General features: G+C 43.8%; 1 protein-coding gene across 1 annotated transcript in view; it reads left to right on the plus strand.

The window, feature by feature from the left end:
- Nucleotides 1-479: 479 nt before the first annotated feature.
- Nucleotides 480-26,912, plus strand: part of PDGFC (platelet derived growth factor C) — a gene marked incomplete at both ends in the record, with an annotated part of 209,616 nt that continues 183,183 nt past the window's right edge. The window contains one exon of the mRNA XM_079709811.1: nucleotides 480-597. Within this exon, the coding sequence (XP_079565937.1) occupies nucleotides 480-597 (118 nt within the window). The remainder of the gene's footprint in view (nucleotides 598-26,912) is intronic.

The following is a 26,912-nucleotide window of genomic DNA, read 5'->3' on the forward strand; positions in this document are numbered from 1 at the left end:
CTCGGGCTGGGGGCGGGGCGGCCGCGGCGCCCGGAGAGCGCCCCGACCGGCAGCTCTGTGATCGATCGGAAGGTGCCGGCCGCCCCGCGGGCTGCAGGCCGGCCCCGCGCGACCCCCGACCCGCCGCCGGGTCGTCGGCCGGCTGACAGGTGCTCGGGGCCCTGGCCGGGGACTCCTCGGCGGCGCGCGCGGCCCCCGCGTCCCCCCTCCCCCTCGCCTTCGCCCCCATCCCCCCCCCCCCCCCCCCCCCCCACGCCGCCGCGGCGCGGCGCAGGATCTGTTCAGACCTCGGGGAACTGGTTCAGGTCCAGGTTCTGCTTTGATCCTCGGCGCAAACTGGAGACGCCGAAGAGGGCCCTCGGAGAAAGCCTTGGATGGGAGGATGTGGGAAGGAGCCCGCGGGGCTCGGCGGCGCTGAGCCCGGCCCGCAGCCCCGCCGCCCCAGTGCCCGCCGCCCGCGCGCCCGCCCGCTCAGCCCAATGCTCCTCTTCGGGCTCCTGCTGCTGACATCCGCCCTGGCCGGCCAGAGACCCGGGACCCGGGCTGAGTCCAGCCTGAGCAGCAAGCTCCAGCTCGCTAGCACCAAGGAGCAGAACGGTGAGTGCCCCCGCTCCGTCCCCTGCTGCGCCGCCCGCGCCGCCCGGCGCGCCCGGGCGGGACGCACCCCGGCCCGCGCGCCGCGTTCGCGGAGCTTCCGCGCAGCCTGCGGCTGAGGCAGCGGCCGCGGGCTCCAGCGGGGCAGCCTGAGTGTCCCCGCAGGCGCCGCCTCAGCGCGGACATGCTGGGAGCCCTGGGGGGCGTCAGGGCCAGCGCGCTCGCAAGACCTCTCGTCGCCGGAGTCCTAAGTTCGAGAACTGCCTCTAGACCCGAGTCCGACACGAACGCGTCCTGGCATGTTTAACTCTCCTCCGAGCTTTTTGCCCTGGGGAGGGGTGTCCCAGGACGTGTGTCAGCCGCATTAATTGAAGCGCTCGCGGTGGAAAGGCATCAATTAATCAGTAAGTAGATAGCAAGCCAAGAGGTCGAGGGGCCCCGTGGACGTGTGCAGGGGGGAATTAAAAAAATGTATTTCTCTTGTGCTCTTTTTTTTTTTTTTTTTAATGTGCCTTTGTACTCCTGAAGCCCTTACCGTTCTGGTGGTGTGTTTTTATATGCGATGGTGAGTGACTGCTATTTTGTGTGTGCTGGAAACGACTTAATCCTGCATAGGAAATGAGAATTACTTTCACCTTTCAAGTGTACCTGAAATGTTTAGAAAACTCTCAGATGCAAGTTCCCTTGGGCTGGGATCGCACAGAGCCGGAGAAAGGCTCCTTTCATAAAGCCAGGGCTGCTTCAGGGTGTGTAATTTGCTTAGCCTCTGAACCCCATATGATTTACATCATTCAATTTCTAAACCCTTTTGCTCTTGATCTAACATTATGAAGTCATTTTTGAGACTACTTTGTAAATAGAAATTTTATACTGCACATGAAACCACAATGTCAATGCAGGCTGTCTAAAATTAGAATATTAAACACCCTGTTTACAAGTGGCGGCTCTTAGTGTTATTTGAAAAGAAATGTACATGTTTTTACTGCTTTGTATGCCATCTGTTCAGAATGCAAGAAGGCTGTCACTTCATGAACCATGCGAAACGAACATGAGCAGCATGCCTAGGAGATCAGAATGCCCTGTACTGTGTTTTTTAAGTCACAGGCAACTTTTTCTGTCGGTTTTGGGGGGGTGTCTCAGAGCTTCAAGTTTGGATTGAAACTCTCCAGCGTGTTCACCTTTAAGAAAGCACAGCAAGTTCTAGAGTCCAAAAAGAGAGAAAATAAGGATTCCTGGGACCTTCGTAGCCATTATCTGTACTCGCTGTTTGGGCAGCAAGACAAGGCATCACATTTATCAGCTGATAGTACTGTGGTTGCTTCTTACGACTTGGTGATGTGATGGGACGAGGCACCTGCAGGCTGCTTGAGCTGCTGATCAAAGGGATCCACCTCCAATCACGGGGACTGCAGAGGGCCGGGGGCGCGGGGCCGGGGCGGGGGGCGGGGGGGATCAGAGAAGCCACAGCGCCACTTGTACCCTGGCAGGAGATGGATCAGACCAACCTCTGTTCTTTATGACGTAAAATAAATGCCCAGTTCAAAATATCGCTTCTTACTGGACCAAGTTTCCCCAAATGGCCATGCACCGTAACCCTGGCTCCTGGTTTCTGTTTTTTTTTTTTTTTTTTCTTTTTGTTCCATCCCAGGTCCTTTCTCCTAATGCTCTGACTTACTTATCAGGCCTGTCCTGGCATCTCTCATCTTCCCGAGTCCCTTCGCGACTTGTACTTGTCATTGTCCTTTCCTTGTCATTCTTTCTTGTGGTCCACGTGCCATCATCGCTTTGTAACGAGACCCAGAACTTCCACCAGGGTCTTTGGCCACTTTCCGGGGTCGATTCACCACGCTCCTGAGAAGTGGGTTCGTGAAGCCAGGCCACACACATTGTGTTGCCGGCAGAGGCTGGGCCATTTCCATTCCTAAGATGCATGATGCTAAAAATAGCCGGGTGGTTTCCTAATCTGTGTGCAGAGGACTGGTCTATGTTTAGCCTTTGGGAGGGTTGGCAGCCGGAAGTAAGTGGAGGTGGAGGAACCGCTCACCTTGCGGTGCTCAGCCTGAGAAGCGGGGCGGCCAGCGCTAGGGGGCGGTGTAGAGCTATCTTCCCGCGCATGGAAGGTTCCAGGATGCGAGGGTAACAGGTGGGTGCTAAGGAAGATCCCCCGGCAAAGTGAGCGGCTTTGCTGGAAATTTCCCCTCTTTTTGTGGCTTTCAACTTTTCCACTCCGTTATGTGGGCATTTTTTTTTGCCCTCTTACTGAATTATGATTGGTTTCTGATTGCCCTGTTGCCCCTCTCAATGTAGATGAGAGTCTGATTCCCCCAGTACAGACCCACCTGAGGGTACCACATAGAAAACGCCATTCGCCCAGTCTGTGCACTGCGTCATATTCAGAAAGGTCTTCGAAGAAGTGCTAAATGTGACATGTCCAAATTGATCTGTTGTGACAGTCGGAGATCATTCTGTCTACCATGGACCGCCCCCCTCCCCAATGGATGGTTACTGTCTTCCCTGGAGAATTCCAGAGTCTCCTGTGGGGTTGACTCCATCAGATCCCCAGGCCTGCTCAGTTTCAAAATCAACTGGGTGTCCTGAGCCCTGTCATACGTGGAAATTGATTGCTCTAACCGATGCTGGGCACTTGGATTTAGACTGGGGCAAGGGAGGCACTTCAAAATTAGGTGTGAGGGCTCAGTGTCACTTACCCTGTTTTAGTTACTTGTTTCTCTCCTCAAAACTCTGTTGCAGTTCTTGCCACTTTACTGGAAAAATAATCTTATCCTCCAGTACTATGAGGTGTCTTTGTGTCTTTTTTTTGGCCTCGTTGCGCAGCTTGTGGGAGCTTAGTTCCCAGACCAAGCATTGAACCTGGGCTCCATGAGTGAAAGCGCGGAGCCCTAACTAACTGCTGGACCACCAGGGAACTCCCACCTTTGTGTCTTTCATTCTTAATCTGACTGCTGACAATGAAGTCTCACATATCCACCAAGGATCTGCCCCCAGATTTAACGTAGAGAGGGAGATGAAAGATCAGAACGCTGACGCAGGTAGGGTTTCTGGCCTGGATGCGCTGTACGGCCATGGGGAAATGACTGTGGTCTGCATGCACTCCTTTTAGGAGAGGCCTCCTCCCAGGAAATGGGTGAGTTCTGGGATGCTGCTTCCGGGCTGTAGCAGAGGGAATCAGGCGCATCTCAAGTGAAACGGAACATAGCTTACTTTGTTTATCGCGTGTGTTTAGCCCCACTAGACGCCAGTCACAAGGTTGTCGGTGGGATGAGGCCTCACCCACCTTGTGTCACTGGGAAGGGATTTTAATTTACCCATAGCCCTGAAACATGTTTCTGACTGTTCTCCTATTAACTGTGGTGAGTGTAGATTTGGGATATGTCTCTGTTGACTAGGGTTTTCCTTACGAACATTATTTTTAAAAATTTAAGTGCAGTTGATGTATAATATCATGTAAGTTACAGGTGTACAATATAGTGATACACGATTATTAAAGGTTATACTCCGTTTATAGTTACTGTAAAATATTGGCTATGTTCCTGTGTGGTGTAATATATCCTCGTAGCTTATTTTCAGCATAATAATAGCGTACCCCTCCCCCAGATTGCCCCTCCCCCTTCCCTTTCCCCACTGAACATCCTTTATTGTTTGCGCACTTGTCCTCAAGGGCTTCTGTGGCCTGTGCGGCCATTTACTCTGGGGACAGATGGTCCCCTGGTGATGCCTCGCTCAGTACGTGTGCCTTGTGTTTACGGCTTTTCAGTGCGTCTCTTTCAGTGCCAGCTTACCCCTCCTCCCATTGCAGTGTGCCCATATCCACTCCACTCCCCTCTGCCCTACGTAGCAGCTTCAAAGCTGTATTTGACTGCAAGGCAGATTGTCACAACCTTTAGAATAGTGTCCAAGAGTACATAGCTCTGCCCGAGGACCCAGGGGACTTTCCTGTTAGTCTATAAGTTGTCGTGCATGACCTTTGTGACATTTATTTTTGTTATCTAGAGGGTTTTTTTTTTTTTTTTAACTTCCTCCTGGTTCTCTGCTCTGTTTGGGGTAGTTGAGGAAGTTGGAGAAGTGAAGTACCATTATGTAATGATGAATATTGCTTTTCACCATAGGTGACAAAAAAATCCCCCTGCTATTTTGTGGTGACTTTTCCTCTTCTCCCAGCTGTTACCTTCTACCCTTAACCTTATAAACTTGGTGTTTACCTCTGAAAGGTAATTAGAAAGTACAAAGGTCTGTATGAAGCCTCAGGGACTATATATCATTTTTTGAATAGTTGTAAATAGATGCTGGGGGCTGACCCTACACTTTTCCTCCTTGGTGTATTTTGTAGTTCCCTGTGTCGGGCACCAACGTCTTAGCTTGGTTTATTCTTAGTTCATCCTGCCTGAAACCTATTCCTTACATATCTTCTTGACATTCTCTAATACTAAATGTTTTTTTCAACATTTTGGTGCAAAAATTGTTTTATCTATAAACTTGCACACTTTTTGTAGAAATAGAAATCTAATGATAATGTGATGTGTGTTAAATAAAGAATAATTGAATTAGTGCATTTGGAATGTCCACCTTCCCCCCGAAATGTTCCTAAGACTGCTAAACATTTCCCTAGATGTTTCTTTTCTTTTCTTTTTAAAAAAAATTATTTTATTTTATATCGGAGTATAGTTGGTTAACAATGTTGTGTTAGTTTCAGGTGTCCAGCAAAGTGATTCAGTCGTACGTATACATATATCTATTCTTTCTCAAATTCTTTTCCCATTTAGGTTATTCCAGAACACTGAGCAGAGGGGAGGTTTCTGTTTGTATCAACCAACATGGTAGAAGTCGTAATAAAAGTCCCTTCATTTACTTGGTCTGCTTTTGATGCCTCTGATGGTTTAATTTGCAAGTGTTATCCGTAGCCAGAATATCTCTGTATGACACTATATAATTTCTGTACACTCATTGGTTAAACAGTCTCTGTGAATTATTTTTCTCTACCACTGCCTCCACCTGTGATTTTTTTCCCTTGCATCCCCTTTCTCTGTCTCCTGAGGATACGTCTAGTGGTTGATTTTTGGCTGGTAAGCACAGGGTACGACTACACCCATTGTGGAAATACCGAAACATCCCCAGTGGGTTGAGAAGGAGCCTGGCCACTCCTCCAGGACAGATGGAGCATCTTTGAGCAGAAGCCACAGCATTAATGCCTGGCACAGCTGGGGACATCGGGGACACTGCTCCAACCCTGCTGGCCTCCTTCCTGACGGATCCGTGCACCTGCCACACTGATGCTTAAGCCTTTTGACACTTTCAGCTATGGACAGTTTAGTTCACAGGGGAGTTAAAACTCCTGTCTCTTCTCCCCATTGCTGGGCCCTCGGGCCCGACCCACCTGCAGCTTGAAGGACCTGGAGAGAAGAAAGGGTACAGCCTCCTTCAAGCCTCCTTCCTGCAGCTTCTTTGCTTCGAGCCTGTCAAGGGTGGAGGCCTGGGGCTGAGATGCGTCAGGGGACGTGGCACGCGTGGCGTGAGATTGCAGCCCTCAGGTGCCTGTTCCTGGTTTCCCAGGCAACACCGGGCAGCTTCTTTGGCCTGGGTACCACCTTCCTGCCATCTGGGTTAAAGAGACCACCTTCTCTGCGAGGTCTTTTTCCTGACCACTTTCATTAACCACCCCTGTTGATCACATCAAGTGTAATTCACCACATAACACTTACCACTGTGGTATTATGCTTGTTTATTGGTTTGTTTATTGTCTCCCTGCCACCCCTGTAGAATGTAAGGTCCCTGAGAGCGTGGCCTTGTCTGACTTGCCCTTTGTGGGTGCGTCAGCGCCTGGAACTAGGGTGGCATAGCGTAAATATTTGTTAGACGGTTCTGGATATAGCACCTTGCTCAAGCAGGACTCTGGTATTGCCTGGAACAGCCGCCCGTCTTGGAAGGTGGCTTTTTGATTCTGGAACTTTCACCATTGCTTGACTTTTTGCAAAGGAAGATTCACTTGCTTATGGGTTGGGATGGGAGCCACCAGTAAGAGTTCTCCTTTGTCATCTTGGTAAATGTACCACATGACCAGGAGCGTGTATACCAAGCCAGTGGGTAGGTTTTCTAGAAATGGTGCTCGTTACTCTCTTAAAAGTGCCACGGGGGTGTGCACCTCTGTAGTGCTGCAGCTGGGTCTCATGAATGTGATCTGGGCCCAGGACTGCGCAGAATGGTGAGATTGAATGGCCGACACACTCCAGCATCAGTGTACTTCCCACCTTCTGCTTGTGGCTCACGGAGCACGTGCACAGGCTAGAAATCCGCAGTAAATCTGGCAGGTGGAATGTCAGGGCCAGATGGGTCCCAGGAGTCCGTCCACAGCGATGTGTACAGTGAGGCCTAGACCACCGAGGTGACTTTGTCAAGGTCGCGCTGCAGGGTAGCCGGGTTCAACGGCTTATGGGCTGATAATGTTTTCCTTCCATGGGAACCAGTGAGTCAAATGGCGTTCTAGTTTCAAAATTCCAACACTTGGCGTAAATGCATTTCTTTACTGTTTTAGGAGGTTTCGTGCTTTGGGAGTTGTAAGGGCAGCTTGGGCTCCCTTGGTCCTGAAACATTCTTTACAGGCACGCTAAGGACAGCAATCTCGGAATAATCCTATTAACGATGCAGAGCAGATACTCTGGCTAAGATCTACGGTAACACCTCTGTTGGGGTAGAAATCTGACAGTTTGGCAAATGACTTGAAATACTTCCTTTAGAATTGTTACGTGACATGCTGGGATCGAATTTTCAGTGGGTCCGTGGCTGACCAATGTTTATTGGCATATTTTGCCATATTTCTTGATGATGCTGAGGGGGAAGGCTGACATGGGAAAGCTTGGTTCCACTGGGAGGTTTTCTTTTCTTTTCTTTCTTTCTTTCTTTTTTTTTTTTTTAACAATTTTGAACATTTTATTTAGCAGGGTGTCTCAGTGGTGAAGTACCATAGAAGTGAGTAAATAAGCATGGTTCAGTGAGCTCTAGAACACACAGCTTGTTATTCTTTTGCAATGGATGTAATGAGTGACTTTAGCCTTTATTTACACTATATTATACAGGGCATTCTATTCAGAGGTTCAGACTGCTCTTAAAGTCAAGAGCATCAAGGAAATAAATTCGTAGCTGTGGACTCGAACGGCTTGCCTAAAACAGGATTCATTTACCTTTTTAAAAAAATTTTGTTTACAGAGTTCAAAATCTGAGAACAAATGGGCTACAGTTATAAAGAGGAGTTATGTTAATTACGTTGATCCTTAAAGCCAAGTTCGTAAGCGTGATGTTTTTGGTAGCATGAGCTCATTCTGTGGTTTAGGTCGGAGGATCCATTTCACATGGAGTTCAGCTCCTCTTATCTGCCATCTGCCTTCACGTCGGGCTTTCTGCCCACCTTCAAGTGGTTATTCCCAGTCCCCTGGTGACGGGGCAGCCGCCCCCTTGGACATCTGCCTTGTTGCAAAGCCAAACCGTCTTTGCCAGGCAAGCTTCACTAATTTTGCTTTCGTGGTGTTAGGCTTAATTCCTTTTTATTTTCAAACTGTGATTTTTTTTTTTTTTTTTCGGATTTGGCATTTTCGCCATTGGAGAGTAGTTGAACCATCTCTCAATTAGGGGATGGTGTGTCGGGTCGTTGCAGTGTCTGGGGGGCAGGCAAAGCGGGTGTCTGGCTCCTTGAGAGAAAACACCATCCCCAGACAGCACGAGGCCCGTTGATGGTAACCAGTGTGCAAGGACGCGGCTCTGCATTGCACCTGTATACGCTGCGCGCTCATGAGAAACCGGGATGCGCTCCCGGGAAGGGCAATATTTGGATGCCGCCACGGGGGGCGATTCAGTGGGACCAAAGGGTCCCTGGTGGGTCTCTGGTTTTGTGATGTTGATGATGACTCCCCGAGAACCTGCCGGGTGCGGCGCTGATTCATCTCTGTGACCCCCGCCCCCCCCCGCCACACACACACCCCGTGCGCTATTGGGAGGAACACCGAGGCTAGGCTGGCCAAGTAGCCAAGGTCGCGCAGCTGGTGAACGTTTGGACCTGGCTCCGACTCCAAGCCAGGACTCAGCCACGCGCCTCCCCCGTCATGAGTTAATGGTCTAACGTTTTATTAGAACATTGTTTTTAAACAGCAATTTATGAGCTTGTGTTCTGTGCTGAGCTCTGCCCGAGGTGCCGGCTACACAGAGAAGGAGATGCAGCCCTTGCCCTTGCGAAGCGCTGTCCAAGGAGCGCGGCAGCTCTGGAGTTTATCTCCAGGTCTGTTAGTTCTGGGCTCCAGGAGCTGTAGGAATGCAGAGGGCTTTACCGTACCCCCCAGATCCTCTGCTGATTGACCAGGTGGTGGATTCCACCCGGAAAAGAAGTGCATGGAGACAAGCTCCCACGGGGGAGATGACATACTTTGAAGTGGGCTTGAGAAGGGAGAAGAGCAAAGTGTTCTAGGCCGAGGGGACAGCCTGCAGCCCAGGATGGAAGCAAGTCTGGGGTTGAGGATGAGCAGAGGCAGGGGAGATGCAAGGCCCCGGTGCCGTGTGCAGGGCAGCTCAGAAACAATGCAGGGGGAGGTTGTCTTTACTCTGCAAACAAGAAATGCTGGAGAGGGGGTGGAGAAAAGGGAACACTCTTGCACTGTTGGTGGGAATGTGAATTGGTACAGCCACTATGGAGAACAGTATGGAGGTTTCTTAAAAAACTAAAAATAGAACTACCATATGACCCAGCAATCCCACTCCTGGGCATAAACCCTGAGAAAACCATAATTCAAAAAGAGTACTTTTTTATGATAAAATTACTTAATTTAAAACATAATTCACAATGTTCATGGCAGCTCTGTTTACAATAGCCAGGACATGGAAGCAACCTAAATGTCCATCGACAGGTGAATGGCTAAAGAAGATGTGGTGCATATATACAATGGAATATTACCCAGCCATAAAAAAGAATGAAATAATGCCATTTGCAGTGAGATGGATGGAGCTAGAGTCTGTCATACAGAATGAAGTAAGTCAGACACAGAAAGACAAATATCATGTGATATCACTTATATGTGGAATCTATTGATTCCATATAAAAAATGATAGAGGTGAACTCACTTACAAAACAGACTCAGACTCACAGACATAGAAAAACAGCTGAAGGTTACCAAAGGGGAAAGTGGAGGAGGGATAAATTAGGAGGTTGCGATTAGCAGATACACACCACTGTGTATAAAATAGAGAACCAACAAGGACCTACTGTAGAGCACAGGGAGCTCCACTCAGTATTTTGTAATAACCTAGAAGGGAAAAGAATCTGAAAAATCATAGATATAGATATATATGTGTGTGTGTGTAACTAAATCACTTTGCTGTACGCTTGAAACTAACACAACATTGTAAATCAGCTTTCATTTTAAAAAAGGAAAGGTTGTCTTCATGTTTAAGATTGAGTCAAACCTTTTCTTTCCAGTTGCTTTCTAGGCAGGCAGGTAGCAGTTCCACTTTGGTTTGAGCGGCTAAGGGCTTATTGGGGTTTTCTTGGGAGGTTCTGAACGGGTCCGAGCTCAGGCTGCACAGCCTCAGTGACACTCAGATAAGCTAAGCCTGTGTCCACGCCATTTCTGCTGCCTGCTTTATGTAAACAAAGTGCTAATTTCACACTTCATTCACAAAACGGATGGCATGCAGAAGGAGGCTGGGTGTGGGACAGGATGTGATAAAGGGGCAGCGCACATAGAATCAGTGTGATGAAGCTATTCCCTTGCAAGGAGGGAGGAAAACGGCCTTTGTACTTTTAAGGGAAAGGATTTTGAATTTCCTGGAAAATTAATTCCTGTGAGGTTAGTTTGCATTGAGTAACCTCTGGGGAGGTTCATCCTGGTTCCCTGGACCCAAGGCTAGAAATATTTTGAGGTATTTAAGGATATGAAATGAATGCATTCGATGTGATGTGGATGCCATGCTATTTTTTTCGAAGCCAGGCCATTTGCATTCCAGGAAAGCCTTGTTCGTGAGTGCGTACTACTTTAAGCTTCTCAGTGTTTGCCAGATGGGGATGGGCTTCTGTGCTCGACTGCCCAGCTGGCTCCTGCACCTGCCTTGAGAGTCACTGCAGAGATCAGCAGCCATGCACGACAGAAGCTGGGCTTGCGAGGGGCTCACCTTGTGTTGTTTCTGGCAGTTGTTTTTGCTGGGTGTTTATAAGGACATCTGTCTTTTAAAGAGTCCTATTATTTATCTTTTTTTTTTTCCGACTGAGGAATGAATCGCAGCTTGTTTCCTGTGTTGCCACACACAGTCATAGGCTGAGGTGATGAGAAATGCAAATTGGGAGTCATTAAAGCATTATAATGTCTTTTTCTGTGGCAACAGGTGATGTTTAAAATCCATGTATGAAGAAGGAATGTTTGCTTAAAATGTGATTAAGATGGGAACAGATGAGAACAAAAAAGTATTCAGTTCCTTACTGGAAATGTCTTCCTGGGTTTGGAAAAAAACGGGAACCTGCAGGGTTCATTTCTGATGTATCTGACTTTAAACCTGAGGCATGGTGGTGGTAGGGTGCAAATGGTTTAAGAACACAGTAACTTCCAGCATTTTCATGTTTTTCTTTGGAAATAGACTAGACTCCTTCTTACTAGAGTGTGACTTGCCATCTGCTTAGCCATTCAAAGGAGGATGAACGCCATAAAAACGAGAAACCGAATTGGCTAGGGCACATCGAGGGCCAGAGATGGGGTGTCCTGGAGGCGGGTCTCCCCTGCTGGTAATAGGGTTATGTTGTGGGTAATAAAAGTTATCGGGGAGGCTTCCTGTTAGATAAGCAGCGATGTCTCAATGTGTATGTTTCCTGACTTGCTTTACTTTTATCTCTAAACTAAACTACACTCTGTTTCTGGAGGTCCACATGACAGTGGATGGCCTCTGTGATACAGGTGACTAGATCTCATAGCATACTATGTTTTTACAGTTTCAGAATGCAGTTTCCTGTATATTAGAGATGTGTATGGCCTCAGCTGTATCTGCATTTTGTGTTAGTCACAAAACTGTCTGGCTGGAGGAGAATCCACAATCAAAAACTAGCAGGTGTTCCTGGTCAAAATCTGTCCAGGATGTTGACTCTAGATACCTCACTGATAAATGGTAACCCTTGAAAAACTGGTTCTAACCTCTGTTTTCTTGAGAAAATTAACAGGCTTGGCGTTTACAGGCACGATTAAGAATGTAAAATTAAGAATTAGATAATCTGTGTGTTTGTTTTAAGAAAGCACTTGTTCTGTCATGGTAGAAAATTTATCTTTAATCTGTACTGATAACTTTTTATTGGCTGCGTTGGGTCTTCATTGCTGCACGCCAGCTTTCTCTAGTTGCGGCGAGCGGGGGCTACTCTTTGTTGTGGTGCGCGGGCTTCTCATCTCGGTGGCTTCTCTTGTTGTGGAGCACGGGCTCTAGAGTGCAGGCTTCAGTAGTTGTGGCACGTGGGCTCAGTAGTTATGGCTCGTGGGCTCTAGAACACAGGCCCAGTAGTTGTGGCGCATGGGTTTCGTTGCTCCGCGGCATGTGGGATCTTCCCGGACCTGGGCTCGAACCCGTGTCCCCTGCATTGACAGGCGGATTCTCAACCACTGCACCACCAGGGAAGTCCCGTACTGATAACTTTTGATGGGCACCGGTTGGGCACCCCATTAAGCTAACTGCTTTAGAATGGTTTCCTTTGAGAACTAACATTTATGTCCTCGGAAATAAATTAAGGTGTCTGGATCCCACATTTCCTTGCAATCTTCCTTTGCAGTCATTTCCAAACACCCAAACTACCCTAGCAAAACACTCAGAGGTGCAAATCCTCTGGAGGAAGTGCAAATGCCACACTTTTTACTTGGAAAAATGGAAAAGGAGGACTTATTTAATATATCTGCTGGACGTTTAAAACTGCATAAAGCACAGGAAGTACTTTGCGAGTGTGGGAGTGTGTGGTGTTTCCAAACTACAAACATTGTTTTGAAAATTTCCCCGGTAGTGGTGAATTATATGAGACCACGTCCATCTATGGAGAGCTTGTTTAACTGGCTTGTGGTTCGGAGGTTCATTCAAACACTCTTAAACAAAATAAAGGGAAAGGATGTAATGACTTCTTTATGGAAAGGCCGTAAAAAGGTACAGAGCTGTGTAAACACATTGAGTCATTTACTAGATGTTTCAGTGATAGATTTGCAGTCCAAATTCAGGGTTAGGTATTATGTTTTATAGGCTCTGACCATGTTCCACCTTGAAAATGAAGTTACAAGCTTAGTGTTTTGGTTTGTTTGTGTGTTTGTTTTTCTTTGGTACGTGGAGACCCATTATTGCTATTTTATATGGCAGCTTGAAAAAGTACTTAAAAGTCTGAGCATTTACATTTATGTTGGTTCAGCTTCAGAAAACGGTGAGAAACCCTTGTGTGAAAAGTTGAGTTGACCTGAGTTTTGGTAGCACTGGGTTCTATTCAAGGAAAATAAGATGACTGAAATTGAAGTTTTCCTTCTGGGCTCAGACATGTCCCAACTAATTGTAAAATAATTGTTCTGGATAGCAAGAGTGGACTCATAATTATAACTATGTAAAGTAGAAAGCCAACCAAAGTTCTGATTTACAGGTACTGTAACTCTGCGGCTCATGTAGTAAAACCGCTATTATATCAACCTACTGTGACATTCATTCCTCTTACTTGAGGCGTAGGTAAAAAGTCCTTTCCCAAGTTGTCTTGCTTTAAAGAGTTGCTTTATTGCATTAGAATATTAATTGACCTCCCCTAACATTGGCATGAGGGCTGTGCCAGAATTGTCCAATAAAGGGGGGCACGGACAGGGGGTTCGTAAGAATGCATGGTCCTGCACATAGCTGGTGATGGCTAGCGGGAGGAAGCCAGAAATAAATTTGGAAATTGAAGTGAGGAAAGGAAAGTAAATAATTTCCATGTCGATACCACAACATTTATTCATCCTGTAACTTCTCTCCATCAGGGTTTGGTTGCTTGGCCTGAGAGGAAGTGGATTGTGTAAGAAACTGCAGTAAAAATCAATGAGCCTTTCTAAGTTCTGAAAATTGGTGGCATCACACCGTACTGGTAGCTTTCACATGTTGCTGCTGGAGGTTTGGCAGCAGAAAGAACTGCTCCAGCTCCTTGGGCCTGAAAAACAAGGGACAATGGTGGATATTATAGTTTCTGTGTAATGTGTGACTTGCTATTTCCTTTCCCCCGCCCCCCTTTTAATGAATAACTTAGGGCTAGATGGCCTTACGTCTAGGAAAAATCCAAGATCTGCTTTTAAATCCGACCCTTGGCCCGGACGTACATCTGAGTCCTCGTGGTGTGTGGCAGATAGGGACAGGAGCGGAGCTGCTCGACAGGGAACACTAAAGTGGAAGGAAAAGGCAGTCCACCTTTGTGGTCCAGGACCAGGAAGACAAGTCCGTGCAGGGAAACAGGGAAGGAAACAAAGCGGGGAGAAGAGGAGAAACAGAGAAAAATGAGAGGGAGGGAGGGAGGGAGGAAAGAAAGGAGGAGCCTTAAGGCAGGTAGAGGAGGAGGACACCAAGGACGGGAGAGAAAAGTCAAGGAAACTGGCCAATAGTACAAAATACAATAGAGTTTAGGAAAGTGAGGACCAGTGAATAAACAAACAGCTTATGATGTTTCAATGTTGACAGAAGACAGAATAAAAGCCAAAATGCTTCAGTGTGATGAGGGGTGCAGAAATGGAAGGAAAAATGTTTATGGGCTCAAGTGGAGAAGTGAGACATAAAGTCTGTAAGACTTTGGGGAGAGTTTTAGGGATCGGGGAGGGGTGGTGATCTGAGGGTGCTCCCAGAGGGGAAGGAGTACAGAGGATGTTTTGTTTACCTATCTGGTGGGCTGGAGAGAGCCACGCAGTGGGGTTTGGGCCCAGCCAAATGTCTCCTAGATAACAGGAGAGAAAAGGTAAGCAGAGTGGGTGTTTCCTCATGCTCCGTCCATCTAGAGGGAGAATGAGGTGACAGGCTTGGTGGGTGGACATGGACGGAAGATGCATGAAGGCTGTGGTGGGAGATATGATCATGCGTAGCAGTGAAAATACAAATGGGGAGGACAGGGACATGCAAATGTGTGCTAAAGAGACACATCTAAACCAGCATTAGCAGGGACTATTAATCTAGAAAAAGCCGCAGAGATTCAAAAAAGAACCATGGACAATTCAATGACCACTTTGTTACTTTAATTTTTATTTTATATTAGAGGACAGTTGATTTACAATATTGTGTTAGTTTCAGATGTACAGCAAAGCGATTCAGTTATACATATACATGTATCTTTTTTTTAAACACCTTTATTGGAGTATAATTGCTTTACAATGGTGTGTTGGTTTCTGCTGTATAACAAAGTGAATCAGCTATACATATACATATATCCCCATATCCCCTCCCTCTAGCATCTCCCTCCCACCCTCCCTATCCCATCCCTCTAGGTGGTCACAAAGCACCAAGCTGATCTCCCTGTGCTCTGTTCCTGCTTCCCACTAGCTATCTATTTTACATTTGGTAGTGTATATATGTCCATGCCACTCTCTCACTTCATCCCAGATTACCCTTCCCCGTCCCCGTGTCCTCAACTCCATTCTCTACGTCTGTGTCTTTATTCCTGTCCTGCCCCTAGGATCTTCATAACCTTTTTTTTTCAGATTCCATATATACGTGTTAGCGTACGGTATTTTTCTCTTTTGTTTATTGTGAATTTTACTTTTTTTTATACAGCAGGTTCTTATTAGTCATCCATTTTATACATATTAGTGTATACATGTCAATCCCAATCTCCCAGTTCATCCCATCACCCCCTTTCCCCCCTTGGTGTCCATACGTTTGTTCTCTACATCTGTGTCTCTATTTCTGCCTTGCAAACTGGTTCATCTGTACCGTTTGTCTAGATTCCACATATATGCCTTAGTATATGATATTTGTTCTTCTCTTTCTGACTTACTTCACTCTGTATGACAGTCTCTAGGTGCATCCACGTCTCTACAAATGACCCAATTTCATTTCTTTTTATGGTTGAGTAATATTCCATTGTCTTTGTCTGTCGATGGACACCTAGGTTGCTTCCATGTCCTGGCTATTGTAAATAGAGCTGCAGTGAACATTGTGGTACATGTGTCCTTTTGAATTATGGTTTTCTCAAGTTATATGCCCAGTAGTGGGATTGCTGGGTCAAATGGTAGTTCTATTTTTGGTTTTTTAAGGAACCTCCATATTGTTCTCCATAGTGGCTGTACCAATTTACATTCCCACCAACAGTGCAAGAGGGTTCCCTTTTCTCTGAACCCTCTCCTGAATTTGTTCTTTGTAGATTTTCTGATGATGCCCATTCTAACTGGTGTGAGGTGATACCTCATTGTAGTTTTGATTTGCATTTCTCTAATAATTAGTGATGTTGAGCAGCTTTTCATGTGCTTCTTGGCCATCTGTATGTCTTCTTTGGAGAAATGTCTATTTAGGTCTCTGCCCATTTGTTGATTTTTTTTTTAAATATTGAGCTGCATGAGCTATTTATATACTTTGGAGATTAATCCTTTGTCTGTTGATTCATTTGCAAAGATCTTCTCCCATTCTGAGGGTTGTCTTTTTGTCTTGTTTATGGTTTCCTTTAATAGCCTATAAATATTCTATAAATATCAATTAAATCTATCTGGTCTATTGTGTCATTTATAGCTTGTGTTTCCTTATTAATTTTCTGTCTGGATGATCTGTCCATTGGTGTAAGTGGGGTGTTAAAGTACCCCACTATTATTGTGCTGCTGTCAATTTTCTCTTTTATAGCTGTTACCATTTGCCTTATGTATTGAGGTGCTCCTATGTTGGGTGCATAAATATTTATAATGGTTATATCTTCTTCTTGCATTAATCCCTTGATCATTATGTAGTGTCCTTGTCTCTAATAATATTCCTTATTTTAAAGTCTATGTCATCTGAAATGAGTATTGTTACTCCAGCTTTCTTTTGATTTCCATTTGCATGGAATATCTTTTTCCATCCCTTCACTTTCAGTGTGTATGTGTCCCTAGGTCTGAAGTGGGTCTCTTGTAAACAGCATATATATGGTTCTTGTTTTTGTATACATTCAGCAAGCCTGTGTCTTTTGGTTTGAGCATTTAATCCATTCACATTTAAGGTAATTATCAATATGTTTATTCGTATTACCATTTTCTTAATTGTTTTGGGTTTGTTTTTGTAGATCCTTTTCTTCTCTTATGTTTCCCACTTAGAGAAGTTCCTTTAGCATTTGTTGTAGTGCTGGTTTGGTGGTGCTGAATTCTGTTAGCTTTTGCTTGTCTGTAAAGCTTTTGATTTCTCTCTCGAATCTGAATGAGATCCTTGCCAAGTAGAGTAATCTTGGTTGTAGGTTCTTCCCTTTCATCACTTTAAATATATCATGTCACTCCCTTCTGGCTTGTAGAGTTTCTGCTGAGAGATCGGCTGTTAACATTACGGGAGTTCCCTTGTATGTTATTTGTCATTTTTCCCTTGTTGCTTTTAATAAATTTTCTTTGTCTTTAATTTTTGTCAGTTTGATTACTGTGTGTCTCGCCATATTTCTCCTTGGGTTTATGCTGCCTGGGACTCTCTGTGCTTCTTGGACTTGGGTGGCTATTTCCTTTCCCATGTTAGGGACATTTTCGACTATAATCTCTTCAAATATTTTCTTTCTCTCTTCTCCTTCTGGGACCCCTATAATGCGAATGTTGGTGCATTTAATGTTGTCCCGGTGGTCACTCAGGCTGTATTCATTTCTTTTCATTCTTTTTTCTTTATTATGTTCCATGGCAGTGAATTCCACCATTCTGTCTTCCACGTTACTTATCTTTTCTTCTGTCTCAGTTATTCTGCTATTGATTCCTTCTAATGTGTTTCTCATTTCAGTTATTGTATGTTCATCCTTTTTTGATTGTTCTTTAATTTTTCTAGTTGTTTGTTCTTTAATTCTTCTAGGTCTTTGTTAAGCATTTCTTGCGTCTTCTCAATCCTTGACTCCTTTCTTTTTCTGAGGTCCTGGATCATGTTCACTATCATTATTCTGAATTCTTTTTCTGGAAGGTTGCCTATCTCCACTTCATTTACTTGTTTTTCTGGGGTTTTATCATGTTCCTTCATCTGGTACCTAGTCTTCTGCCTTTTCATTTTGTCTGTCTTTCTGTGAATGTGGTTTTCGTTCCACAGGCTGCAGGATTGTAGTTCTTCTTGCTTCTGCTTACATGTATCTATTCCCTTTCACATTCTTTTCCCATTTAGGTTATTAGAGAATACTGAGCAGAGTTCCTTGTGCTATACAGTAGGTCCTTGTTGGTTACCTCTTTTAAATACAGCAGTGTGTACATGTCAATCCCAAACTCCCCGTCTATCCCTCCTCCCCACCCTTCCCCCCTGGTAACCATAGTTCGTTCTCAAAGTCTGTGAGTCTGCTTCTGTTTTGTAAATAAGTTCATTTGTACCAAGTTTTTTAGATTCCACATATGAGCTATATTATATGGTATTTGTCTTTCTCTGCCTTACTTTCTTCACTTAGTGTGAAGATCTCTAAAGTCAGTGACCTCTTTAATGATTTTTACTTGATTTTTCTGGTTCTGATGCTCTTAAAAATGTGCCCTCACGACATAAAAGGTAGGAGAACACCCGGGCAAGCCTTCTGGGTTCTCTGCTGTGGCATCTTTAGCATCAGCTGTAAGCACTACACAGATTTGTTCTGATTTATTTTTTAACAGTTATTGAAGCCACATAGAAATTTATTGGGTGTGGGTTCAAGTTATGGCAGTTGTTTGCTCAAGAGAAGAATATATCTTGCTGTGTGTTTCCCATGCCCTCCAAAGAGTGCTGTTTTCTGTGTACGTCTGCAGAGTACATTTTCTGCAGGGATTCTCTGTGCTCCTGTCCTGGGTTTCCTTCTTTATGTCCCCGTGGTCCTTGGCATCATGCTGTTGGGAATTGGTTTGTTTATGATCATGACTCTTGGGTCTTGAGTAAAATACGATGTTATTTGTGTTGCTCCTGACTCTTACTGAGCAGGGAAATCTTCCCCTATCCAAGTATAGATATTTCTGCAAGACGGTGTTTTTATCAGCTCACTCCTAAGAGGTACAGAGTTCTAGAGTGGCTTCAAATGTAAACACCCATACAATTTACCAATGAGATTGCCCAGTCCTTTGGAATAAATAAAACTCTAAATGTGAGAGCTCTGGATCTCTTCACCCCCTACCTAGGCCTGCTTCTTAGTGGGACCCTGTTTGGAAAAGGAAGTGGGATGGAGGAGCAGGGGGATTACACATTTAGGGAAGGCTTCTGGCCATTTTCCTTGAAACTCTGCATATGGCGGCATCTCTCTTAACTGTCGCTTTGGTATCTGGTACCTGTCCATCTGCACCTGAGTCCCATTAGAGCATCCAGTTACACACATGATTACAGGATTTCCTATCCCTCCTATTGGGCTTGCTCTTACAACTGCAAGTCTGAGAGTGCAACCTAAAACTAACAGCTTTTGTTCTGTTTAAATATCATTCCTTGGGGCTTGCTGCCTGGTGGCACAGTGGTTCGGAATCCGCCTGCCAACGCAGGGGACACGGGTTCGAGCCCTGGTCCGGGAAGATCCCACATGCCGCGGAGCAACTAAGCCCGTGCGCCACGACTACTGAGCCTGTGCTCTACAGCCCACGAGCCACATCTGCTGAAGCCCGCGCACCTAGAGCCCGTGCTCCGCAGCAAGAGAAGCCACCGTGATGAGAAGCCCGCACACCACAACGAAGAGTAGCCCCCGCTCACTGCAAGTAGAGAAAGCCTGCACTCAGAAATGAAGACCCAATGCAGCCAAAAATAAATGAAAAATTTAAAAATAAATATCATTACTTAACCAAAATTCAAAATGTGTAATATAGTAGATCAAACAAGCATAGAATTATTGTTTACAATACAGTACATTAATCAAGCACGGAGTTATTGTTAAGCTAATGGGTGAATATTAACATTTCTATTTTTAGGTAAAGCCAGTATGTTTGTAATTTCTGCTTTCTCGCTGTCATCACCCCAGGTCAGGTGCTGGCTACCTCAACGGTGGCAGAAGTATCCTTTCTCTTCCGTCTGCATCCAGGCTTTCTTCATACCCTCCTGCAAGCAACTGATCTTATGTAGGAGATTGATAGCAGACAGTCTTCCTGTAGTAGAATTCTGGCTGTTACTCCTGTGTCGCTTGGGTCAGTGCTTCTCACACTCTGGTGTATGTACACATCACATGGGAAATCTTAGTAAAACGTACTCTGATGTTGTGGGTTGGATGGGGGTGCAGTGAGTGCACTGGTGATGCTGGTATGAGGACCAAACTTTGAGTCATGAGGGCTCTCCCCATGTTCCAAGGTCTGCTGTGATCTCATCATATTTTTATTATCTTTCTAATAAAACGGTTGCACAAAGCCCATCTCTGTTCAGCACAGAGAGAACCCTGGACCACTGCTTTTGCAACTCTTTTAACCAAGTAATCCAGGTCCATCCGGTGAGCATCAAGCACCTTGTGTTCAAGGTACCATATCACATCCTGAAGACGGATAAACAAAGTGCGGCTCTTAAGGTCCTTGATGTTAGCAGTCATGTGGCTTGTGACACACCAGAGGTGTCCTCAGAACCCACAAGAAACCAAGGAAGCTCCATTTCCCAGTCATGAAAGACTCCACAGTAGGCTGCTGTACAAGTTGGGTCTTGAAAGATGAAGAGAATTCACTAGAAAAGGAGGAGGGTTCTGAGCAGACAGCATAGACTTGGGAGAGACCACAGTCTCTGTAAAAGTCAGCTCTGTTTGGTGGGAAATATGACTGAAAAAGTGATTCATTAAATGTAAAGAGCTCTGTCTGACATGTTTGGACCTATTGGATGATGCAGGGGGAGGCTGTAGGTCCTAATCATTAAGGCCTGTCTTTCCCTCCGTTTTCATATTCTTACACTATAACAGATCAGTAACTATCCACTGAATGGTCAGATTTGTTTTTTGTTTGTTTTGTTTTTATTTGGTTTTGTTTTTTGCTTTCAAAAAAAATTGTACATCAGGATGACTGTAAAGGACAGAGAAGCTAGAAGCAGAAGCTAGACCTCAGTTTGAAGGCATTGGTAACAGTTCAGATGTCGGATATCCCCTGCCCGGGACAGGGGCAGGTCCACACCGCTTATCCGTTACTCTGCTTGTTCAGAGCCTGCAGGTATTCAAGGCCCGGCCTTTCTGTTTCTCAGGCTGGCATGTCTACCTTCTCCAAACTCCCAGAATATTGCGGAATCCACCACTTTCTACCTGAGATTGTAATTATACATGTGCCTTATCTCCCATAATTGTCAAGTGTCAGAGTAAGATATGGAAGAGTCTTGAGCTTGGAGTCCCATTGGATGGCAGATCTTTGAAGTGAAGCGAAAGCAGCCCCCTTGACCCAGGGCAGCCCATCCTGTCAGTGTGGACCTCTGGTCTCATGGGTCATGGCTGATGGCTCTAAGAAGTCATCTGCCTTATTTCACAACCAAGGATGCAGCTAATGTCTGGCTTCATTTTGAGGAACTAAAAGGGGATGCACTGGAGTGCATCTTAATCTTTCTGCTTAGACTGAGCAAAATGAATGTGCAAAGAACCTCACTGGCAAAATTATAATGATGACTGCTTAGAATGTGATTTCCTTCACAAGAAAAAGAAACATATCATTTCCAGGAAACTTATTTTTAGACAGGGAACTTTGTGATAACGTTGATTGCCATCAGTTTATTCTAAGAAAAACATGACTATCAAAAATCCATTTTCAAGAGATTTCACTTGTTTTTGTTTGGGATTATTCCCCCCTTCTGTTTTCTAGTTAACATAAAATGTGTACTTTCTTATTTTTAGTTTGGATTTCTTTTTTTCTTTGAGATTGACAACTGTGATTTATTCCCTGGAAGGCAAAAATCTTGAAAAAATCCTTATTTTAGAAAGTCACTCAAAGAATGTATTTTTTTTTCTTGGAAATACAGTGGAATTTCTCAGCCCTGATCATATGAGATTATGGGCAAGTAGTCTTTCATTCTGGCATGTGGACAAAACAGAAGCAGACCCTGGAGAGGGAAGTTCAGAATCCATGGCAGGGAGCACACGCTCCGTGTGCCAGTGTGTATGGTGTCACATCCAAATTAAAACCATACCCTCAGAAGTGCAGCCCCCAGACTGGACAAGTTTGTGCCCGTGTTTCTGAGTAAATCTAAGGCAGTACAGATGCTCAGGGCTCTTAGGGACCAGACTCTTTATCTTCACATCCTTTTGATTTTCCTCTGTGAGGCAGAGTGAATTGTCTTCACTTCTGTTCTTTTTGAAGGGCTTGCATTTAGCAGAGGTGAAAACTGGCTTTGTGCTTTCCCACGAGATGCATTCAGATAGTTACACCCTGGTCTGCTCATTTGCGGGCTGGGGGGAGTTAGATGTGCTGCTTACTTATCATGAACATGGACAGCTTCATATTTGTTTTTCTTAAGATTTTGAGTGATTTTTACTTTACTGTTCCAAAAATTTTTTTGAAATGGCCATATGTTTTAAAATAATTTTTTAAAGCTATCTCTATACTGAGGAAAAAAATAATAAAATATAATGAAGATCTCATTTAAAATTGCAACAGAGGTATATAACAATTAGAAATAAAGTTATCAAGAAATATATAGAAAATACTTCAGAGCTTTGATGGATATAAAAGAAAGCTTATCTACCTGTATAGACATCCCCTGGTATGGAATAGAACCCCTTTTTATTTTATTTATTTTTTTAAATTTACTTCTTTTCTTTTTTTCAATTTTTATTTTATATTGGAGCATAGTTGATTAACAATGTTGTGTTAGTTTCAGGTGTACAGCAAAGTGATTCAGTTATACATATAAAAGTATCTGTTCATTTTCAAATTATTTTCCTGTTTAGGTGATTACAGAGTATTGAACAGAGTTCCCTGTGCTGTACAGTAGGTCCTTGTTGGTTGTCTATGGATGGCTTCTTAGATTAGATGGGTAGGTCCCCATCTTTACTATATAGTGTCTTATTTCTGCTAGTAGAGGACCTGGATTACACCAGTTTGGAAAAAGAAAAATTCCAAGCATATTTTTGGTAAGAAGACATAGTTTCTGTCTTTTTACAGCAACTTTGAATGCATTACCATCTGGTAAATTTTTAAGAACAGTAAAATGTCAGAAGCCTTATTGGGACTCCATCTTTTCTATTTTTACAAGACCAAGAAATCTGGTAATTTAAGTTATAATCACACTGCTAGGCACCTGTACAGCATTCAAAGTGACAAAGGTAGTACAAAACTGCAGGGGTATGATTGGAATATGGTTCTGTAGAAAACAGGCTATCACCTTTGCTGGTGGATATGACATTTGCATATGAATGCATCCATAATGGTCTTTTTTTTTTTTTCCATAATGGTCTTTTTGAAAGTCCTAGGTTCTTGCCAGGTTCCTTCAGATTCTAGCACTCTAGTCTAGAAAAAAATCTGGACAGGAACCAGATTAGTAGACCTCTTTAGAGTTTGGCTCTTTGACTCTTGGGGAGATGGTCCTATAAGTCAGTGTCAAGCGAAAGTTTTTCACAATAGTTGGTGACCACAAGTGGCCATCTATTCTGCAAGGGGGAGGCTTTCTCATTTGTAGGATAAAAGAAGTTATTAAAGAGTAACTTCCCTGTGAGCAAATGAAGCTTGACTATGTAAATCCTTCTTTTACGATGGAATAGGATCCAAGATATTTAAGAAGCTATTTTGTTTTCTTTTGAGTTCAGTAATTTAAACATTGTGCTTAGGATCTTTTTTGGTAGTCCAGACATTGATCCTTGAGATTTCCCTTAGTGTTTCCTTAAAAAGACAAAATTCAGTATGTTTTCATTGTAAATAATTGTCTTAAAAATAAACAAAACAGAAAACAAACTTTCCTTTACCATTTTTTTTCAGATGAAATATTCAATTGTCTTTATGCCCAAGAATTTTAAAATGATCACAGATTTTTTACTGAGCTTTAAAATCTTATTTTGGTGCTGAAAAAAAACAAAAACAAAAACTGTACTGATTACTGTGGGTGTTTGAATCCTGTGCAGATTAATAAAAAATACCAAGGAGCTTTCCTTGGTTGTATATTAGAATGTTGAGGAAGATCACTGGCTTTTGCAGTCCTTTAGTACTTCAGTCTATTGAATGTTTAGTGTTAGGTGTGTCATTTACAGGCAGTGTCGTGGGTCTGGGGATACTTGGCCTGTGCTATTTACATTCTTGTCTAGCTGCTAACAATGATTTTCCCTACTTTGTTTGCAACTTAGGTCTTTGTAGTGGAATAGATGGCAGGTTAAAGAATGGTTCATATCTTAAAACATTAATAGATTAAGTTCCAGTGCTGTCAGTGCTTTTAGTGGCTAATAAAAACACATTCTTGGTCTTCCCTGGTGGCGCAGTGGTTGAGAGTCCACCTGCCGATGCAGGGGACGCGGGTTTGTGCCCCGGTCCGGGAAGATCCCACATGCCACGGAGTGGATGGGCCCGTGAGCCATGGCCACTGAGCCTGCGTGTCCGGAGCCTGTGCTCCACAACGGGAGAGACCACGACAGTGAGAGGCCCGCGTACTGCAAAAAAAAAGGAAAACCACATTCTTTTGTGTGTATATTTAAAATGTAGATTTAGAGAATTGAAGAATTAAAGAATTGAAGATTTCTATTTGATTTTCTACATGGTAATAAGTACTAATATCTACCTCAGTGGTAACTGACAGTAAGTAAATAAGTATTCCATTTCCTAAGAAACTTGACTGTATCATGGTATGTCTCTGTGTAGTAAGTAACCCATAATTTAGGTTAACTCCGTCATTATTTTGTGACTTGAAATTCTTTGCTTCTGCCTGTTTCTTGAGTCCTTTTAAATTTTGTGGAAAATACCTTATTTATTTAAGTGGACAGAGGGTGTTGGTAAAATCAGATATTTAGTAAAAGCTCTAGAAAGAAGTTTTGCTTATTTGAAACACCCAATATTTAAAAATCCAGCAGTCATCCTTTTGGTTAAATATATTGTCATAGGTTATAAACAGGACATGTTTCATTTCATTGTACATATGAAAGAGGTTATGCCACAAATAAGATAATGTGACCAACAGTTGTCATTTTTACTGTTTTGGGGGAGGGAAGTCTGAAGCAGAAGAATATTCCTAGAGGAAGGATTTGGTTTCTTTTCTACCAATTTAGACACTTCACTATCAGTTTCTTTGCCACTAAAATTTATTCTTGAAATGGTTTAGACATTTTTTTTTTTTTTTTTTTTTTTTTTTTTTTACGGTACACGGGCCTCTCACTGCTGTGGCCTCTCCCGTTGTGGAGCACAGGCTCCGGACGCACAGGCTCAGTGGCCATGGCTCACGGGCCCAGCTGCTCCGTGGCATGTGGGATCTTCCTGGACCGGGGAACGAACCCGCGTCCCCCGCATCGGCAGGCGGACTCTCAACCACTGTGCCACCAGGGAAGCCCGGTTTAGAAATTTTAAATGTGGAACATTTTGGGGGCCTGAGTACATTGTGGGTTTAGGAATGACTAACGTTGACCTTTTGTGCAGTTGGTCTGCATTAGAAAACAAGGATTTTCATCTTTCCAGCCACATGGAATGTGGATCTCCAGGCTCAGATTTTGGCTAACTTGAGAAAGACGTTTCTCTGGATAGATTAGTATGACAAGACTAAGGTTGGCTCTGGCACAGAAGCAGCAGTTGCCTTCTTTTCATTGTCATTTGCCATTTGAATTGTCTTTGATGGGTTGGTATCATGACCTTGAACACGAAGACACTCAGGAGTCCTGGTTAACTTTTGCCCCGTGAGACAGTCTCATAGGAGAAACTGCCCTTTCAACAGATAGTTCAGCAAGAAACCAAAACATAGAGAACCTAATCACAACTACTAATCAAAACTTGCAAGGTTAATAGTGATTTCAAAATTGGAGACAAATAGTCTGGTGTTGGCGTACTCACAAGCAAACATATAGAAATACAGAAATGTGTATATTGTGCATCCTCTTTAAACTGTTTGCCTACGTTGATTGTGGTGGGCACTCAAATATTGAAAGAATGAATAAGTGAATTTTAAAAACTACAAAAATGTGAACTGCTGATTTTATTTGTTACAAAGACATATCAATTGGCATTTTTATTTTGCCATTTTGGCCAATTTTTATCAATTTATAAATGTTTGCACTTCACAAATTTATAGTCACTTAGCACTTCAACAATTATAGACATTTTGGAGATCTATGTATTTGTAAGTGTTAGTAGGATTTTTCTAACTCAGCACTGCTTTTCAAACTGCCTATTGAATTATAGAAGGAGGGGGACATTTTCTCTACACTCTTACATTCAGTCCTTGCTGTGTGTAAATTAAACTGACAAAAGACACATTAACAGGAGAAAAGCATACAAATTTTGTTAATATTTTTAATTTTATGTGCATAGTCTTCACAGAAAGGGATGAAAAATCCAAAGAAGCAGTTAGACTCAGGAGGCTTATATACCACTTTAACAAAGTGCTATAAATTGTATGAAAGTGACTAGGAAATATATGGAGGAAATTAATGGAAGATAAGGGTTATTTTCATTTTAGTGGGGTCTGTTTCTGCATATTCATCTCCATGCTGGCTCTCTGTCTCCAAGGATATGGGTAGCTCTACTTACCCAGGTACTGGGGTAGGGGGAGAAATTTATGCCACCTTCCCAAAGGGAAATTTATGCTCTGTTTTTAGGCAGATAAGGAAAGAGCAGAGAACTTTTCCTGCATCTGTTGATTCTTCACTGCCTTCTGCTCAAAATAGTCCTTGTGCCAAAGTGGCATATCTTGGGGGTGGCATATTCTGCACCCCTAACTATTGGTTACACCATTTGGCTTTTGCTAATAGTACACGTAGCCTAGAAAAAGGGTCATAAGTGGGCTGCTGGCGATGCTGGTACATGTGTACCTCTGTGTAAAGCCACTGTTATTTTCTGGTACACTCCTTACTTATCTTGTAAAAGCCGTAAGTTACAAATAATATGGCATCTAGTTCTTAGTTTAGCTTCTGCCAGGACTAGGTCCATATGACCTCAGATATTCTCTACAATGCATAGGCAGGAGGGTGAGTGAAGGAGAAGCAATTCTCCAGCCTCATTTATGCCATCCTGGATTTCTGTAAAAATTCAGAGGTCGTTCTAGCAACACACAGCTAGGAAATGTGAAGTGTTCTGACTCATTGCGTGTTGGCTTTGCGCAGTATAGAAACTTTCTTGGCT

The sequence above is a fragment of the Hyperoodon ampullatus genome (assembly GCF_949752795.1).
Source record: "Hyperoodon ampullatus genome assembly, chromosome: 1".
In the NCBI taxonomy this organism is placed as follows: domain Eukaryota; kingdom Metazoa; phylum Chordata; class Mammalia; order Artiodactyla; family Ziphiidae; genus Hyperoodon; species Hyperoodon ampullatus.